Source organism: Drosophila teissieri, chromosome X, assembly GCF_016746235.2.
Source record: "Drosophila teissieri strain GT53w chromosome X, Prin_Dtei_1.1, whole genome shotgun sequence".
Taxonomy (NCBI): Eukaryota; Metazoa; Arthropoda; class Insecta; order Diptera; family Drosophilidae; genus Drosophila; species Drosophila teissieri.
In genome coordinates this window covers 19,769,950-19,786,932 of record NC_053034.1, presented here as the reverse complement: position 1 = coordinate 19,786,932, position 16,983 = coordinate 19,769,950, and the positions used below count along the sequence as shown (strand labels likewise).

Sequence of the window (16,983 nt, the reverse complement as noted above, 5' to 3'; positions counted from 1 at the left end):
CCGCCAAACATAACTATCAATTAGTTCCCTGAAATCATGTGCGCTTAAAAATGAAGTGTTAGCTTTGAATTAAAAACTAGCAATATATCACGCGAACTAGTTTAAATTATTATTATTTAAATTTTTTTATATTAAGCTATCATTTATTTAAGGATTAATAAACATATTACATTATAATCAGGCTCGGATGGATGGACATGGATAAATTGGATCGGCCGTTGATGCTAATCAAGATCCATATATGTATATATATATATATACATATGAAGTGTAGATTTAATTCGTGGTGAACTGCTGGATAAAATTCATAAATTATTTAAGACAATATAAAAGTGTAAAACTAGGAAATGTTACGGTGCCATCACCCCAGTGTGACCAGTGCTTCGTACAAACTATCGGCAGTAGTTTAAGTATTCTAGGCGAAAAAAGCAGCGGGCACACTGCACAACGAAATTGGGGAAAAATCTGATTGGGATTTCAGCTGACTTGGATCAATCCTCTGAATCCCCAAGAAATCGGGAGCTGACGGCCAGGATGACGTCGCGCAACCTGACGGAGGTGTTCGTCATCATGCGCAACAACGCGTCCAAAAACCGGAGTCACTACGACGATCGGGTGAGTGCGAATCTGGCGTCTCCGCTCTGTCCAGTGTCTCACCTAGCATATGTTATGGTTTCTCCGTCTTCCAGAGGGGCAGCGATGCGGAGCGCCTGCTGAAGCACTCGGTGCGGGAGGCGGAGGAGGGACTGGAGCTGCAGGACGACTACGGCACGCCGCCCGCCTGGCTGGACAAGTTCGAGGAGGCACAGTACACCATGTCCAAGTGGGTAAACAGTAGTTCGTGCGCAGGGTTCAACTTCACTCGCATCACTCCCTTGCAGGATCAAACCGAAGCTGGATGAACTGGGCTCCCTGCACGCCCGCCACCTTCTGCGACCTGCCTTCGATGATCAGCGGGACGACGAGTGCGACATCGAAGTGCTCAGCCAAATCGTCTCCAAGCTGATCACCTCCACGCACCGGCACATCCAGTGCGTGCGCAGCAGCATCGGCGTGGGCAGCAAGATGGAGCAGTGCCTGACCGCCAACGCGGTGCACTGCGCCCTGCTCCAGCTGCAGGAGCTGACGGTGAAGTTCCGGGCCAGCCAGAACGCCTACCTGCTCCAGCTGAACTCCCGCGAGGAGCGCTCGCAGAAGTACTTCGACGACGGCGGCGCTGGCGACGTCTTCACCAACGTGGAGCTGGGCGAGCAGAGCGTCGAGAACTTTGTCGACTCCTTCGACAACTTCCTGCAGCCGCCGGCGGAGGGCAAGGCGAGCAATGGCTATCTGTTCGAGGACGACGAGCAGGCCATCGACGATCACTTCCAGAGGCCGCCGGCCAGCCGAATGACCCAACAGCAGCTGCTGCTCTTCGAGGAGGAGAACACGCGTGTGGCGCAGCACCGCGAGCAGGAGGTGACCAAGATAGTCAAGTCCATCTACGACCTGAACGACATCTTCAAGGACCTGGGCCACATGGTCCAGGAGCAGGGCACCGTGCTCGACCGCATCGACTACAACGTGGAGCAGACGCAGACGCGCGTCTCGGAGGGATTGCGCCAGCTGCACAAGGCGGAAATGTATCAGCGCAAGAACCGCAAGATGTGCGTCATCCTCGTCCTGGCGGCGGTCACCTTCTTCATGCTGCTGCTGCTCATCCTGACCAAGCTCTAGTTACCCACCCGCTTCCAGTTGGGCGACCTCATTCCCGTGTCTATGTGTGTATATTGTAAATGTATGAATACATGTTATTATATTTATTATTTATTGCTAATGCTAAAAAAAAACCGCGACTACTCCCTCTCAAACTGAACTCCACTCCGCTCCAGTCCAATTCAGTCCAGTCTCCCAATCACATGCGCTCCGAGAGGCGCGAGGCGACTGCCCTCAGGTTGCCGTACACCTTGCTGGGCGGCGAGCCGAGAATCAGGTTGCAGACGGCGCGACGCGCCAGCTGGATGTTCTGGTAGCTGCCCAGGATGTGGATCTTGCTGTCGGCTAGCACGATGCGGGTCTTGGTCACGTTCTCGATGGTGAACTTGGTGCGTCCGCCCTTGCCGGCGAGACGGCCAATGGCGCGCGACTGGTGGTCGCCGCGCAGCGTCTTCACGTCCTTGATCTCGAACGACTCGACGAACAGGTCCTCCAGCCGCAGCAGGGCCAGGGCGTCGTCCACCTCGAAGCCGCAGAGGAAGGCGCGCACGAAGTCAGCGCCGCGCTGCAGGTTGGCAATGTCCGGCGTCTCCGGGCCCACACGCAGCTCCACCTGGCGCGCCTTCATGTTGAAGCGGATCTGCAGCTTCATGTGCTCCACCACGGGCGTGAAGATCTTCATCCAGTGCTCCTTCAGCGAGGAGTACCTGTGTGGCGGCACGGACACTTTGCGCAGCTCGCTCTTGGCCCTCTTCGCCTTGGGCGGCGCCGATGCTCGCGAAGATCCCAGCACCTGGCCTTCGATGCCGGTCGCCTCGTCCACCTGCATCTCCACGTCGTGCTGGCCGCCCCCGGTGGCTCCGCGCTTGGTCGCTCTCTTCGCCGGCTCGAATGCGTCCGCCTTGATGTTCTCTGCCTCCATGGTGCGATCTGTTGTGATTCTACTGCGTTGTTTCCAATAATTTCTCAATCCAGCTGCTTCGTCTTCTCCACGTGCTCAGTGTGACCGCGTTCGAATCTGAGATTTCAAATACAGCTGAATGTGGCTGGTGTGGTAGCACTGGACCTCGACGAAAATACCGATGCGTATGTAAAATTCTACACTGCGCTGGTTCAACGGAATGTAGAATGTGGGGATAATATGCGCATGAATTCTTGATTGGCATCATTAGCTTTTAACGGATGCTTAAAGTGGATATATATTTTTCGCCTTATCGGATTATTGCTATTTAAAAAGTTATAAATCAAGCACAGTTTTAAGGTACAAGGTGTCATGTAGATGTCATGTAGATGAACACGCCTTCTGCACGCAATGAAAATTTGCAATAGATGGCTCTATATGCAAAATGTACTAAACGGGAGAGGAGAAAAGTTCGGTTGGTTTTTGAGTCATAATTAAGCTCTTTATATATAAATATAAATTTATTTTTCGCCTTATCGGATTATTGCTATTTCAAAAGTTATAAATCAAGCACAGCTTTAAGGTACAAGGTGTCATGTAGATGTCATGTAGATGAACACGCCTTGTGCACGCAATGAAAATTTGCAATAGATGGCTCTATATGCAAAATAAACTAAACGGAATGGGAGAAAAGTACGGTTGGTTTATGAGTCATAATATATTTAACAATAAATTTATATATGTATATAAAGGGTACATGTTTTATACTGTATGGGCTGAGATCTCTGAGAAAGTGTGGCAGACAGATAAGTCAAACAGAGGAATTTAGATTCAGATAATGCTGGGGGATAGCTTTATTTTCTAGGGGGTTGGTCTATTGCTGATTTAGGGATGAATGACTAGAACAAGTGGACAATGAAATCCAAAGGAATCGCCTGCTAGTGCCACAGGATCAGCTTTTCCAGGTTCTTTGCCACCTACTGGTTCCTGTTTACCTTCTCCAGCTTCAGAGCCTTGAAAAGAAAGCTTCTAAACGCATGGTACACCGCATCATGGCCTTTCAAACCACCAGGATGAAGTTCAGGACCAGAAGGTGCCATACGTGAAGTCACAATAAATGGAAAATCAAATCTATCTACCATCTATCTTTAGAAATGTAGATCTGCTGGTAGCAGCCCCGATTTTCTGGATGCGTGGCACTTCCGACTCTTCATTATCCCATCAGCTTTTCATTTTCGTTTTATTCCAACTTATCGTTGGCCAAATGCTTGAAGCTGAAGCGTGATGGAAGCAGTATTGAACCTCCGTACCCAATCCTCTAGTCCTTCCCCTTTCCATAGGTTATTCAGAACAAAACACCCTTTATTCGCCTGCGCAGAGATAAAGCAATGGTCGAGCATCGACTATCAGGTACCTGTTAATCAAAGGCATGTGGGATGCAGATCCTTTAACAGTTTAAACATATTAAAGTAGAAGCTTGAAGACTTTTGAAGAAAAAGGGTAAATTGCTGTATTGTATTTCTATACATTTCTCCTACTATTTAATATTTTTTAATATTTAATAATCAAATTCGCATTAACATTTTTAAGTGTCTCTTGTTTACTTTTTCAAGTGTGTACCCAATTAATCTTGTAAAGTACGAAACATTAAAAGCACACTTTTCATTTTCAATCAAGTTGGCCCTGCCTACTTTTGACATTTGGGTTTGAGGAAATTACGAGGAAATTCAGTTCACATCTAGAACCCGAACTGGAGAAACCATAGTCATAGTACAACTGAACTTCGATATGCCGAACAAGTCGAAGGCAAGTCCACCTGGAAGCAACCAAACCCGTTCCTCTTCCCCCGACGAGTTCCTCATGCAGGAGCAGCCTCATCAGCCACGTGGATCCAATGTGGAGTCCATAAAGACGCAGGATATGGTGGATCAGTCTACCCAGACGCGGGATATGGTGGATCAGTCTACCCAGACGCAGGATATGGTGGATCAGTCTACCCAGACGCAGGGTTCGTCACCTGCCTTGAGAAGTGATGACCAGTTCCATGGTCGCGTGATCGAAATGCTGAGAGCACTGAACTCGATCTTGGCCAAAAAGGAGATGCGGGCCACCAGGAATCCTTTGCGCGAAGAGCGCGATCGTCTTGATGCGAATCATTCCGGAATCATCACGCCGAACCAGAACGATATTAGTTTAATCAGCATGCTGGGCTTGAGGAGGAGAGTCCCTCCCGAGGAGGATCTATCTGGGGACCAAACAGTAGTATCACATCTTCAGACAGAGCTAAATCCATATGGGGAACCGCTTGCCAAGCGAATGAAGGTGGAGGGTACCCAGGACAGGTGAACAAATGTCACGAGGAATTTCGTTTATTCCACATATATTAATTCATACATATATTTTCAGACCCCATGGTTCTTCCTACAAGCTTCCTAACACTACTAACGCCGTGGAAAAGTCTCCTCGTGGCAGGGTGGTCTCGCTGGCCAATCTCTTTGAGAAGGGATCAGTGTGGTCACATAGACAGGACCAAAAACCACATTCCGCTGGAATGTAAAGAGTTCAACTAAGGTCATCCTCCACATCCGTCGGCGCAGAGAATGGAGTTCCTTTGTACGCCGTGCTATCATGCTGAGATTAAGGAAATATAGAAAACACTTTATATTCTGAAAGTGTTAAAGAAACCAAGAGTGTCCTGCCTGGCATAGCAGCTAGCTTTGGGACAGGTGCTCGCCAATCGTTATCGAAAGATGCCAATCGAGTAAGCGGGTAGATTGAAATTTACCCGCGGGCGGACATAGGGTTTCCAGATTAATTGTGGTCAGCGTGGGCGGCGCTCCTCTGGCGGCCATTAAAAGTTTCTTGTGCCACAGTGGGAATTATTTGTGCATCAACCGCAGCGATAAGAGGGCCATTGCAATGCCGCCCTGCACTATTGCCCTGCACTTGGAGCAGAGTTAAGTAAGCCAAAGTGGAGTTAAGGAAAGTTAAGTACGAGTAATGCGGCCACCGCAGGCGGGCGATAATCTCAAGCTTGCAATTGCACTGGCAATTTGTTTGTTATCTCCTCCGCTTCCGGTTTCCCACGTCTCTCCCCCTCCACCTCCTCACCCTTTTCCGGCCTCTTGGGAAACTTTTCCCAGGGCGTGAGCTATTTGAATAAGCACACTGCACAAAATTGGTCTCAGCTGTTCAGTGTTCATTCACTGTATGAATGTATATAATGCATATTGAGCATCTCATATCTATTCATCAACTGCAGATTCTATGAAAATTCAGCTTCTTTTATTTGCTTATTTTCTTTGCTTTGGGGGAGTTCAATGGCTTATGGCTTAAATATTGCGAAATGTAATACGTTAATGTATTTCAAATGAAAAGTGTTTATGTTTATGGTAAAAGTTTAAACACAGTTCTTTTAATATAAATATACAAATGGATGGTTTTCAAGTCAATTTACGATGGACTTTTTTCAGACGGAACTGTGCAAAAAATGTTGCCTCATTTATCTGGGCTAAACCATTCGGAACTGGGACTGCCTCCATCCACCAACCAGCTGAACTGGCTCCCTTTTTTCGCAGTGCAAGGAACAAGGAATTCGTGGGCGATATGAGTGCAAATTGCGTTGGCTTCCATTTGGCATGCACTCATTTGGGTTATCTGCTCGCCCACTTAATAAACTTAATGACTCTCGAAGCCTTTGGCTGCACATGATTTTGCCAGGGAAATCGCCTAAAAGCGCTCGCCTCTCGAGCAGCCAGGCCAGCTGATGGGCCACGCCCACCTCAGCCGCTCCGCCCTCGCACCGGCGAGGTCCTGCGTCACAGCGGCGTTGTCCTTGGCAGCCCTGGCAGCTCCGAAACTGACGACGAGCGCGACATGAAAGCGCGAGTACACGCGCAAGGGCTTCAAAGGTTCTGAGCGAACTGCACCAAAGTTATAATTAGTTGAGCTTAGATTCGGGCCAGGACCTCAAAGGCGAGCGTGTATCCTGCGTCAGCCACACGGCACGTAAATCAACATCAGCTGCGCCCGAACTGAAGTTCATATTTCGCAATTAGGCCGCCATGCTGGACCGGATTGCTGTATTGCTGAACTCCTGTATGGCTGGGCATTTGTTTGATCAAACGTAGATGTGTAAATCAATTGCTGCGTTTGCAGCTGGTGGGTTTTTGTTTGAACTAACCGTTTTGAGTTTTTCACAGCGAAAAAGCGTGTATACACACTTAGCCAGCAATAGGCATATACCTTTTAATGTCTGTATCAAATGATTGGCTCCTGTTTCCGTGCCTCATTCGCAGTCTTGTGCCGCAGGGATAAGCCGCTTAGCCACTTGGCTGACCATTGGGATAAGCACGGGGTCCACAAGGGTTGCGGAAGCTGCTCCGAGGATCCTATCCAAAATTCTGCGTCCCGAAAGAATGTGCACAGTGGCCACTAAACTGGCATCATGAACCAAAAGCTCTCAAGTCTCAAGTAGTTGATGAATAAGGACATGTTTCCAGCGTCCCTTAAGAGAGAGGATATAGTATGCTAGTAACACTTGTGCTTCGATAGTTAGTTGTGGCCAACCAGACTGGAATGAAGAAAGCAAGCTTTAGATCGGTTCATAGTGAGTATGGGAACTGGACAGTCCAAACTTGGAAATGGAGGAGTTTCCTCCCAGTTACAACACCAAGGAAACTGGCCGTCTGCACCCGAAAGTAGCCACCTCCATTGCGTCCAAATACGTTGTTAGTTCCTTGAGGATGTAGGTTAAACCTGGGCTCTGCACAGTCTGCGATTCGACTTGATTACGCCCAAACATCTCGACTTCCCAGCCAATACAAGACAGATTCGTGGAGGGGGCGTCTGGGGCTTCAATCGAGGACGTGCTCCTCCATCCGCCGCGTCCAGCTCATTTGGTGCTCGGCTAATCGCGAAAAACACACATCGATTACGGGGCACACATCCCGAAAGGGGGCAGGGGGCGGGGCTCGGAGGGCGGTCTCGGCGAAGAACAGAAGGCAGAAAAACGGCAGCAGAAACAGAAATAGAAACAATTAGCACGGAGCAGGACGTAATTGGCGTGCAGTTACGGAGGCTGATTAAAGAAGCAATCATAAAATTAAGACCCATAATCCTGTGCAATTTGGACAAACACACACACACACACGCACATACACACACGCTAACGGAATGGAGTGGAATGGTGTGGTGTGGCAGAGTATCGCAAGGAATCGAAGGAAGGAAGAAGGAGCCAGTGGGGGAATCCCAAGAACACGAAGCCCAGTGGAAGCTAATAATAACCGAAGGAAGGCAAGGCACACGGCAGCAGGAGCAGCACGGGAAAAACAACAACACCGGCACAAAAATCACTTTACACGCTCCAAATACGAAACGAATGAGTGTGTGTGTGTGTGTGAGCGTGAGTCAGGGGCGGAGACGAAGGGGGGGCGCTCCGCAAGGTCCGAGTATCTTACCTCTAAATATATCCAAGTCAGCTGCAATTGAAACTTCATTTGGTACTGGTTCTCTCTTCCAATATTAAAGCACATATATTGTGTGAGGAGATAGGCTATCCGATACCCATTACAGCCAGCCACACAAATGGAAATAAGCTCGTTTCCTAGAACATTTTATTGCAAGGGAAGAGCAGCCTGAAGAAGCTGTTTCAAGGGGCAACCAGTGCTGCAGCCTTGCGTTAATAGCCCATTAATGGACCCCCCGAAAATACAAGCCACCGCTGCCCCTGGCGTGTCCGTGTAAGTGTGCCGGAGTCCGTTGTCCGTTGTCCATTGTCGGTTGTCCGGAGTCTGAACTGCAGTCCCGTTAAAGGACGAGACGGAGAAGTTGCTGCTGCTGCTGCTGCTACGTGCGGCGATTTGTGCGCCTTATAATTCCGTGCCACAACAGCCACATCAGATCCAAGAGCAATATGAAACCTTCATTAGCGAGCTGGCTGCGGGAGGAGTAGGGGGAGTGGAAGGAGTTGGAGGAGTGGCAGGAGTTGGAGGATGCCGATGCTGAAGCTATAGCCCGCACCACCACAACGGATTGAAAACGCTTCCGGCCATACAAATTGTACGTGAAACGTGAGAAATTAATTTCCAAGGTGGCCACGCAACAGCCCGGGACTCCAGAACGATTTGACCCTGGCTTCGAGTCCTGCATCGGAATTCCGAAAGGACTTGTCCTTGGCTATCTCCATGCTACACACGTGTACATATTTTGAATCTACGTATATGTTGTTTTAATTCAAGTCAAAACCAATAAATCACTTACTCATCCATTAATACGAGTCAGCGCCATTTGTCATTTAGTTTCAATTAAAAAACAAGACTTTCAGATCCACCTCCTTACTCACCACATCAATTTTAGTTACAAAGTTCGGATGCAGGTGACAGGACCATGTGAAGTTCTACTTAGGCATCTATGTTCATATTAATAACTTCTTGGACCCTCTTTATGTATACGAAGGCTGTATAGGATGACATAAACTCAGTTCATTATTATGATTATTTTGATCGCCATATAAATAATCAATTTCCCAAAAAGACAAAATTAAATCTGTTTAGAACATTCATTCAAACAATTTTTTTGTAATAGTTTTAGTTTATCTTTTCCATTTCGACAGGATATCCTATCCTGTAGTCCACCGCATGGCCACAAAGTGGCCAATACGACTTCCAAGCCTGCAGCTAATCTGTACTGGTACTCTTGGAGCACTTGTCGATGGCTTCAGCCTTCGTGGTAGGGTCCATCCTTTCGCCGACGGAGGTGGAAGATGCCATGTCCTGGTTACCCTCCACCTTCTTTCGCTTGGCAAGCGGTTCCCCATCTGGATTTTGCTCTGGCTGAAGCTCTGGTACCCCAGTTTGATCCCCAGTTAGATCCTCCTTGGGAGGGGTCCTCAAGCCCAGCATGCTGATTAAGCCATCAACTTTAATGCAGGACTCTCACAACTAATCATTCGAACTCACCCGAGCTGCAAAGTAATATCGTTCTGGTCCGACGTAAAGAGTCCAGGGTTATTCCGGGTAGCCCGCATCAACTTCTTGGCCAAGATCGAGTTCAGTGCTCTCAGCAGTTCTCTCACGCGGCCATGGAACTGGGCATCACTTCTCAAGGCAGGGTACGAACCCTGCGTCTGGGTAGACTGATCCACCATATCCGATGGCGAATCCTGCGTCTCTATAGACTCCACACTGGATCCACGTGGCTGATGAGGCTGCTCCTGCATGAGGAACTCGTCGGGGGAAGAGGAACGGGTTTCGTTGCTTCCAGCTGGACTTGCCTTCGACTTGTTCGGCATATCGAAGTTCAGTTGTTGTACAATGACTATGGTTTCTCAGGTTCGGATTCTAGATGTGAACTGAATTTCCTCGTAATTTCCTCAAAACCAAATGTCAAAAATAGGCAGGGCCAACTTGATTGAAAATGAAAAGCGTGCTTTTAATGTGGCCTACTTTACAAGATTATTTGGGTACACACTTGGAACGTAATAAGGCCACACTTAAAATAGTATAAGCGAATTTCATATATAAATTCGTATACTAATTTGTGGGAGGAAGGTATAGAACTACAACAGCAATTTATCCGTTTCCATAAATTCAAATTAAAAAGCCTTATTCAAAAGTCTTCAATCTTCTCCTTCAACTCAAAATGCTTGATCGGTTAAATAACTGCCGCTTATTCCATATTCCATATCTACATTCCACTCGAAAGGGTCGAAAGGGTCTCGTCTCGTAGTGCGTCGAACTTTTAAGACAAAGTACATGATTTTGAAATATAAATAAAAATCAGATTATAAAAGTTTGCATGAATTTCCAACTGTCGTTTATACGGACGGACAGAGAAACGGACAGGCAGAAGGACACGAATCGATCCCATTGCCAAGCGATCCTGCGATTCATACATCTATTACAGACTATTTAACGCATCTAGTATACCCTTTTCGCCTAAGGGTACCGAATATTGTGTTAGAAAAACCAGAGAGAAGAAGGAGTAATAAAGACACAAGCATTTTCCAAAGAGTAATTTCTTTTTATTTTACAGGGATCTATTGATCGGAGGTCTTGGACAAGAGAAGATTGAAGCGGCTTGTTGCCATAATTCAGACTGCCATTGGCTTGTGAGCCCTTTATTGTTGCGGCACTTTTGGTTTGGCCAAAAGATTCCCACCCCGCACTGCACCGCACCGCAGGTGGGATTTTCGGTGGCCGCCTACTTCGATATGCATGCAAAGAAATGTCAAAATTCAATTTAATGCTGCCGTAACGAAAATCTGTCAGCTTGCAGCACAAGTAATGTCAAAGCCAAGCGCACACACACATGCAGACAGATAGGGAGTGAAAGGAGTTGAAGGCAGCCACAAAGTGACGCTCACACACACGCACACACACACACACGCACACATGACGCACACAAAAGCCAAAGCAGGATGCTTGCGTCTGTCAGCGGCAATTGTGGCTGATTTGCGCTTTTTCTTCGCCGCAAACGCGAAGGGATGGGCCGAAAGGGGGCGGGGAAGTGGAAGGGGGAGGGGGGCAGGGATAAACGGGGGGCGTGTGGAACACACAGCGTACAGCATTCCAAGGCATTTGATAAACGGTGACGCATCGCAGTATACCTACCTTCCACTTCGACCTCTCCGTAGAAATCCCATTCCTGCTCGCTCTGCACGGAAAACAATTACTTGAAACTTATGAAACACTAATTCATTCACTTCATGAATATGTATGTTCATATATTACAAACATGGTATGTAATTGTAGATTCATTACTAGCTTGTACTACTGCTCTACAGAAATTTTTATTTCGAAAGAGATTATTCTTATACACCAGGAAATGTAGTTAATATGTTTTTCATATAGATTTCTTCAAATAGTTTACTTTACCACGTATAACTGATTTAGGAAGTGTATATAAAAGAGTTACAAACTTTGAGTCCATTACGATGTTCAGTGTATTTGGAGGGCACCTAGTCATCCTTTCGATTTGTACTGAGTTGCGCTTTGATTTCTTGAAAGGTGCATCCGCAAAAGCGGAAAAACAGAAAAAGATTTGGCATGCAAAATGCGCTGAGAAGATAGAAGAGTAAGTATGGGTTTCACTGTATTGCATCGTATTTATCTGTACCTATTTGCTGTAGTTGTAAAGAAATAATGTTACATTAATGTTTTCATAATTTTAGTTCATAAAAATACAACGCTAAAAGTAACCGTCGAAATTATCAAGAAGGTTGAATTTGAAATGCCCATTTTCATTCCAAGTGCTCAAAACATGTTGATGCTTCGTTCTCTTTTTATTCATTTCGAATTAAATGGACATACGGACATACATAAGGACGGACATACGGAAGGACATACGGACGGACATACGGACATACATACGGACGGACATAAGGACGGACATACGGACGGACATACGGACAGACATACGGACAGACATACGGACAGACATACGGACGGACATACGGACGGACATACGGACGGACATACGGACGGACATACGGACGGACATAAGGACGGGCGGACAGACGGATGGATAGAGGTGCAACAGCTGTAGATGCTCATCAAGAATCAAGATATATAAATATATAATAAATACAAATATAAAAGGAAATGACCCTTTTATTGTTTACTCCTTCGCGTTGGAAGCTTTTGACTGAACAATAATACCCCTCCCAATAGCTTAGTGATAGAATAGATAACATTTAAGAACGACTTTATCACTAAGTGCCTTTTTTGGAGCCTGTGAGCACGCTCGTTAAGAAGGATTTTAAATCAAAGTGAATTTTTGTGAGTTAAAGGAGCTTTTTATGTTCTTGCCGCTTTTAATTGAGCTGCAAAGAAGGGAAATAAGAACGGCGCGGAACAGCGCTGAATTTGTGAATTTCTGGCGGCATGCCGACAATACGAATCCGAGTGTTTTGACTTTGTCGAATTAGCCATTGTGATAACATTTATGAGCCCGCGCTCAGGGGTTGTGTGTGTGTTGTGCTGTGTATGCTGTGTGTGCTGTGTGTGCTGTGTGTTCTGTGTTGTTCTTGTGTTCAGCCGGTGCTCCATCGCACTTAATTGGGCAAGCGATTGCCTGACTTGCTTACAAATGTGCGTTTGAGTCGTCGGGCCAAAGATCACCCATCTTCCATCTCCCAGCTCACATCACCCATACGCCCCGTGTGCGGGGCGAGAAGCGAAAAGTGGGAAATGTGGAGTTGCGAGCGGATGGGGGTGTCACGCGCTTGAGGAGTCGCGCACGTATTGAGCATGTGTGTGAATATTGCACGCGATAAATTATTTTAAAGCGCGCCTTCCAGTTTCCATTTCCCATTTCCCGTTTCCCATTTTCCGACCCTCTGGGGCGGGGCCCTGCAGACATCTATTTAATATAGCGCGACGCATCAGTTTTAATATTGTTACGATTTTATTTACGCACATGAACATTTATAAACGTTTATGACATGTCATCCATACAGGCCATCCTCCTTTAATTCCGCTGGCTGCCTTCGGTTTGTGGGCCGACACTACTGAAATAATATTTATTGTATCTGATTTTTCTTTAGTCATTATTATTACGCATATTTATTATGCATTTATTAATTTGTTTTGCTGTGGTTTTTGCCCACCCTCCACCCCCTTCGCCAAACGGACAAACAGACAAGCGGACAAACAAACGAACGGACACATACGGACACGGACAGGGACAGGGACAGGGACACGGGAATAAGGATACATCAGTGGGCAGGTTAAACAGTTTCGTTTGATTTGTTATCATTGAGGGCTGGGCTTTTGCTGTTTTTGTTGCTTTCGCTGCTGCGGCTGTCGTGGCTCGTTGATGGCGTTTGTAATTTCGTTTTCGGCACTATGTAATTTATTAACTTTTCATTGAAAGTTATGTGCAAACGCACGTTGACGACATCTTTAATTAATTACATTTTAACATGATAATTAATAGTGCCGCGTGCGTCGACAGGCCGACAAAGCCGCCATAGCCGCCATAGCCGAGTGCCAAACGCCGAACACCCCGAATGCTAAATCAATCGATGGGTGCTGGTGCTGGTGCTGGTACTGGCTCCTTCCCCGCCCAGGAAGCCACCTGAATCCGCCCCAAACCCATGTCGAATTCCCCCAAACCCGCGTCCTTAAAGCCGCCCGATCTTGGGTTAGGTTATGGCTACGTGCCCGGCTTTAAAGCCGTGCCCATCCGTCGGAGCATCGATAGCCATAATAATAACAGCGGGCACAATCAAACACACTCAGTACAAAGTCGTGGGCACTGATGATGACCATAATGATACACAAACAATTGCCAAGGAATTTCAATTCAATTCCCTTTCATACCCATCAATCGTGCTTACTGCGGGCATGTTCCATTGCTCATTCACATACCTCTTAGAATATCCCCTATTTGCATGTAGCGTGTAAGTTAGGGCACATAAACCAAACGCTTTAAGCATTTGTGGCATATTTGAACTGCCACAGCAATATGCATTTGTTTTCCATCAGGACACCTTCAATAGGGAGTATTTCTCAGTCGGGAGAGTCGCCTCCGTGGCGAACCATTTCCACTACTGCGTTTGTACTTTCTGTTTTTCCGCATCTTGGGTGTGTGCTTGTGTTTTTTTATCATTCCGCCTTGCTCACAGGACCCTTCGTCCTTCGTCCTGCTGCCCAAGAAAGTGGCCAAGAAAGTTGTTCGCACAGTAGCCAAGATTGAGTTCTTATTCAATTTGTACGGATTTGTTGTTCGCCGGTCCTCTTGCAGTCCGCTCTTAAAGCCTAACCCCAAACACCCCCCTCCCACCCAGCTGCTCCAGTTGCTCCACTTGCTCTAGTTGCTCCAGGTCCTGTCCAGCCACTCATCCCTGCCAATCCCAATCCCCAATTGGCCCCGGCTCGAGCCCACTCAACTTCTCATTCTTCTTCGGCTGCTCTATTGGAATTTATTTCATATTATTTTCGTTGGTCATGCCACAGTTTGCCCCCGTCAATATTTCTCCTCTCCCCTTCATCCCCCTTTCCCCTTATCCTAATCCCAACCCTAGAAGCCCAAACCCCGAAGCCCCAACCCCAACTGAAGCCACCGACATTACAAGTTGGCACTGGTCGGCATTGTTTTTGGGGTGCGATGGCAAAAGTTGCTCGTGTTGTGGACCCAGCTGCAGTCAATTTGAGTTGACCACCCAAGGAGCACCCAGGACCATCCAGCACCATCCAGGATCATTCAGGACTATCCTGCACTTTGGCTGGATGCCTGCAGATGGATCAAGTTAGCTGCTAGTTGACTCCTGCTGCCAGTGCAACGAATGCTCGGGGCCAATCAATGCGCCGGCAAAAGTATGCTACGAAAAAGTTGCTATCGAAACGGAACTGGAAAACCATGAAAATGTCCTTGCCAGCTAAATGCCACTCTCACACACACACACACACACAGCGAATGCAGTGCGGCGAATTTCTTGGTATAAACTTAATAATGCATCGGGGCAAATAAGGGAAAAAGGGCGAAAGAAACAACGGCAAGTCGGTAAGCCAACATAAGTTTTGGGGCTAACTTGTTATTTTTGTAATTGGCACTTTGCAGTTTTATTGAAGCGCTGGAGCCCCGAAAAGGGCGCTCGGGATTTGGGACTTCCACTGCCGCCGTCCTTTGTGCGGATCAAAATCCAGTTTGGTTATTTATACACTGCGTTCAGGTGTTGTGATCGATGTCCCTGACCACTCAACCGGGACCTCAACCGGGGTGACCCCACCGACATCCAATCCGCATCCGAGGTGGCCCACGTTAACCACTTTGGCGATGAGCAGCCCTTGGTTCCGCATTCCATGAGCTGGTGATGCTGATACTCTGCACTGGCGGGGTTATTTGGTTCAGGGAGTATAGAGTAAACTGAGTTGGCCTGGACTCGATTTTCAAAGCCCTGCCTGGGGACTGGGAGTCATTGGGCCTCAGTCTTTCCAGACCCCAGTCTCAAACTAGCAACGTTCAAAATTGTCAGTTCTAGTGTTCGGAACAAATTAAGTGAACTCGCATATCGTGATACCACAGTGATAGATTCGATAGCAAAGATGCACGTGGTGGGGGCTCTGGTCAATCTGCTGCTGATCTCGGCCTGCGTCTACACGATGTACTCGCTGACCCCGGCGGACCATCCGTACGCCTACCTGGCGGCGTCGTTCAGCCTGGTCCACGGACTGCTGGGCCTGCTGCGCTCCTACACCGAGGAGCCCGACGAGTGCGGACGCACCTTCATGATCTCGGCCAGCATACTGGAGGTCATCCCGCTGCCACTGGCCAACATCGAATTCTACCTGGTATCCGATCAGTCGGGAGTGGCGCTGGTGCACGGCCTGTCGCTGATCCCACTGCTCTACGACATGATCGGCAAGATGGGCGAGGACTGGGACAGCTCGACGGAGACGCTCAAGGACCTCGCTCTGCTGGGCAACATCGTCTCCACACTGTATCTGGCCATCAAGGACGGCAAGAATCTCTACTACGCCGTGGCCGCAATCGCGTTCCTCGCCAGATACGGCAGCTCCCTGGTCGATCGCTGCAACGAGGGTCTTAGCCACACTGTGGGCACCCTGGGAAACGCCGGCATCCTGGCCCTTATGACCTACTCACTCGCTGAGGGCTAGTTGCTTACCCTTGAAATTGATCGTTTCGCGGAATAAAGCCAGCATTCAATTGCAATGAATCAGAATTTTACAATTGTGCTGCCAATCATTATTGCATTTAGAACGAACATTTGAAAGCACATTTATGGGGTTTTTTGGGTAAAATCTTTAGAGACAAATCTACCATGAAGGAGGAACAAGCATTGTCAATCAAGGAAGCCTTGTCCAGGGTATTCAAACTTCGGTGTGCTGCAGCTAAGTGGCCCTCTCACTCGCGCGACTTCAAATTGCCAACTTCGTTGTTATTTGTTCGCTGTCTGGCTGCAGGGGCAGCGCGGAAAAGACGCGGTTCAAGGGCCGAAGGACGACGGTCGACGGTCGACGGACGACGGACGAAGGACTCAGCACGAAGGACTCAGGAGGGCGGAGAAGAAGGGAGAAGGGACGGGCAATATCCGTGGACGCAGCACTCTGATGGCTCTCACGTCACCACTTCAGCAAATTGCGGCAATAATGCAACAAAGGTTTCTTGGGAAACACATACCAAATTGCATAAGCAAGGCAAGGCAAGGCGAGGCAAGGCCACGGAAACCGGGTGGTCTGGCCCGATTCCTTGGGGCGGTGCTGGTGGGATGCATGTGCGCTCCTTGGCGACTGGCGACTGGCGGATTGGAGGACTGGCGGACTGGAGGTCTGGCATACGGAGAGACTGAGAGACGACGTCAGTCGCTTGGCCGCCAAAGCTCTTGAACCTCCTTCCCCTTCCCCCCTGCATTTCATTTTCAA

At 47.9% G+C, this 16,983-nt stretch overlaps 5 protein-coding genes across 5 annotated transcripts; 3 read left to right on the top strand and 2 right to left on the bottom strand.

Moving 5' to 3' along the window:
- The first annotated feature begins 419 nt into the window (after positions 1 to 419).
- LOC122623656 (syntaxin-16) lies at positions 420 to 1,787 on the top strand. Its single transcript, XM_043802931.1, has 3 exons — positions 420 to 615; positions 690 to 823; positions 882 to 1,787. Exons 1-3 carry the CDS (start codon positions 535 to 537, stop codon positions 1,714 to 1,716), a joined length of 1,050 nt encoding a protein of 349 aa, XP_043658866.1. The 5' UTR covers positions 420 to 534; the 3' UTR covers positions 1,717 to 1,787.
- On the bottom strand, positions 1,785 to 2,712 carry LOC122623657 (RNA-binding protein pno1). Its single transcript, XM_043802932.1, has one exon. It carries the CDS (start codon positions 2,615 to 2,617, stop codon positions 1,895 to 1,897), a length of 723 nt encoding a protein of 240 aa, XP_043658867.1. The 5' UTR covers positions 2,618 to 2,712; the 3' UTR covers positions 1,785 to 1,894.
- Positions 2,713 to 4,312: 1,600 nt separating this feature from the next.
- Positions 4,313 to 5,235, top strand: LOC122624683. Its single transcript, XM_043804354.1, has 2 exons — positions 4,313 to 4,938; positions 5,003 to 5,235. The coding sequence occupies exons 1-2, from the start codon at positions 4,385 to 4,387 to the stop codon at positions 5,151 to 5,153; spliced, it is 705 nt and encodes a 234-aa protein (XP_043660289.1). The 5' UTR covers positions 4,313 to 4,384; the 3' UTR covers positions 5,154 to 5,235.
- A 3,971-nt stretch (positions 5,236 to 9,206) lies between these two features.
- On the bottom strand, positions 9,207 to 9,990 carry LOC122624717. The gene is made up of 2 exons (XM_043804397.1): positions 9,556 to 9,990; positions 9,207 to 9,499 (listed from the first exon to the last, which is right to left on the bottom strand). Exons 1-2 carry the CDS (start codon positions 9,885 to 9,887, stop codon positions 9,274 to 9,276), a joined length of 558 nt encoding a protein of 185 aa, XP_043660332.1. The 5' UTR covers positions 9,888 to 9,990; the 3' UTR covers positions 9,207 to 9,273.
- A 5,525-nt stretch (positions 9,991 to 15,515) lies between these two features.
- On the top strand, positions 15,516 to 16,283 carry LOC122624621. Its single transcript, XM_043804276.1, has one exon. The coding sequence runs from the start codon at positions 15,646 to 15,648 to the stop codon at positions 16,216 to 16,218; it is 573 nt and encodes a 190-aa protein (XP_043660211.1). The 5' UTR covers positions 15,516 to 15,645; the 3' UTR covers positions 16,219 to 16,283.
- The last annotated feature ends 700 nt before the right edge of the window (positions 16,284 to 16,983 follow it).

Bases quoted from the DNA above. Each gene is read 5' to 3' on its own strand.
- LOC122623656 (XM_043802931.1), top strand. From the start codon at position 535: ATGACGTCGCGCAACCTGACGGAGGTGTTCGTCATCATGCGCAACAAC. The intron at 616-689 runs GTGAGTGCGAAT...TCCGTCTTCCAG, and splicing joins GGAGTCACTACGACGATCGG to AGGGGCAGCGATGCGGAGCG. The intron at 824-881 runs GTGGGTAAACAG...ACTCCCTTGCAG, and splicing joins GCACAGTACACCATGTCCAA to GATCAAACCGAAGCTGGATG.
- LOC122624683 (XM_043804354.1), top strand. From the start codon at position 4,385: ATGCCGAACAAGTCGAAGGCAAGTCCACCTGGAAGCAACCAAACCCGT. The intron at 4,939-5,002 runs GTGAACAAATGT...ATATATTTTCAG, and splicing joins GTGGAGGGTACCCAGGACAG to ACCCCATGGTTCTTCCTACA.
- LOC122624621 (XM_043804276.1), top strand. From the start codon at position 15,646: ATGCACGTGGTGGGGGCTCTGGTCAATCTGCTGCTGATCTCGGCCTGC.
- LOC122623657 (XM_043802932.1), bottom strand. From the start codon at position 2,617: ATGGAGGCAGAGAACATCAAGGCGGACGCATTCGAGCCGGCGAAGAGA.
- LOC122624717 (XM_043804397.1), bottom strand. From the start codon at position 9,887: ATGCCGAACAAGTCGAAGGCAAGTCCAGCTGGAAGCAACGAAACCCGT. The intron at 9,500-9,555 runs GTGAGTTCGAAT...TGGCTTAATCAG, and splicing joins GATATTACTTTGCAGCTCGG to CATGCTGGGCTTGAGGACCC.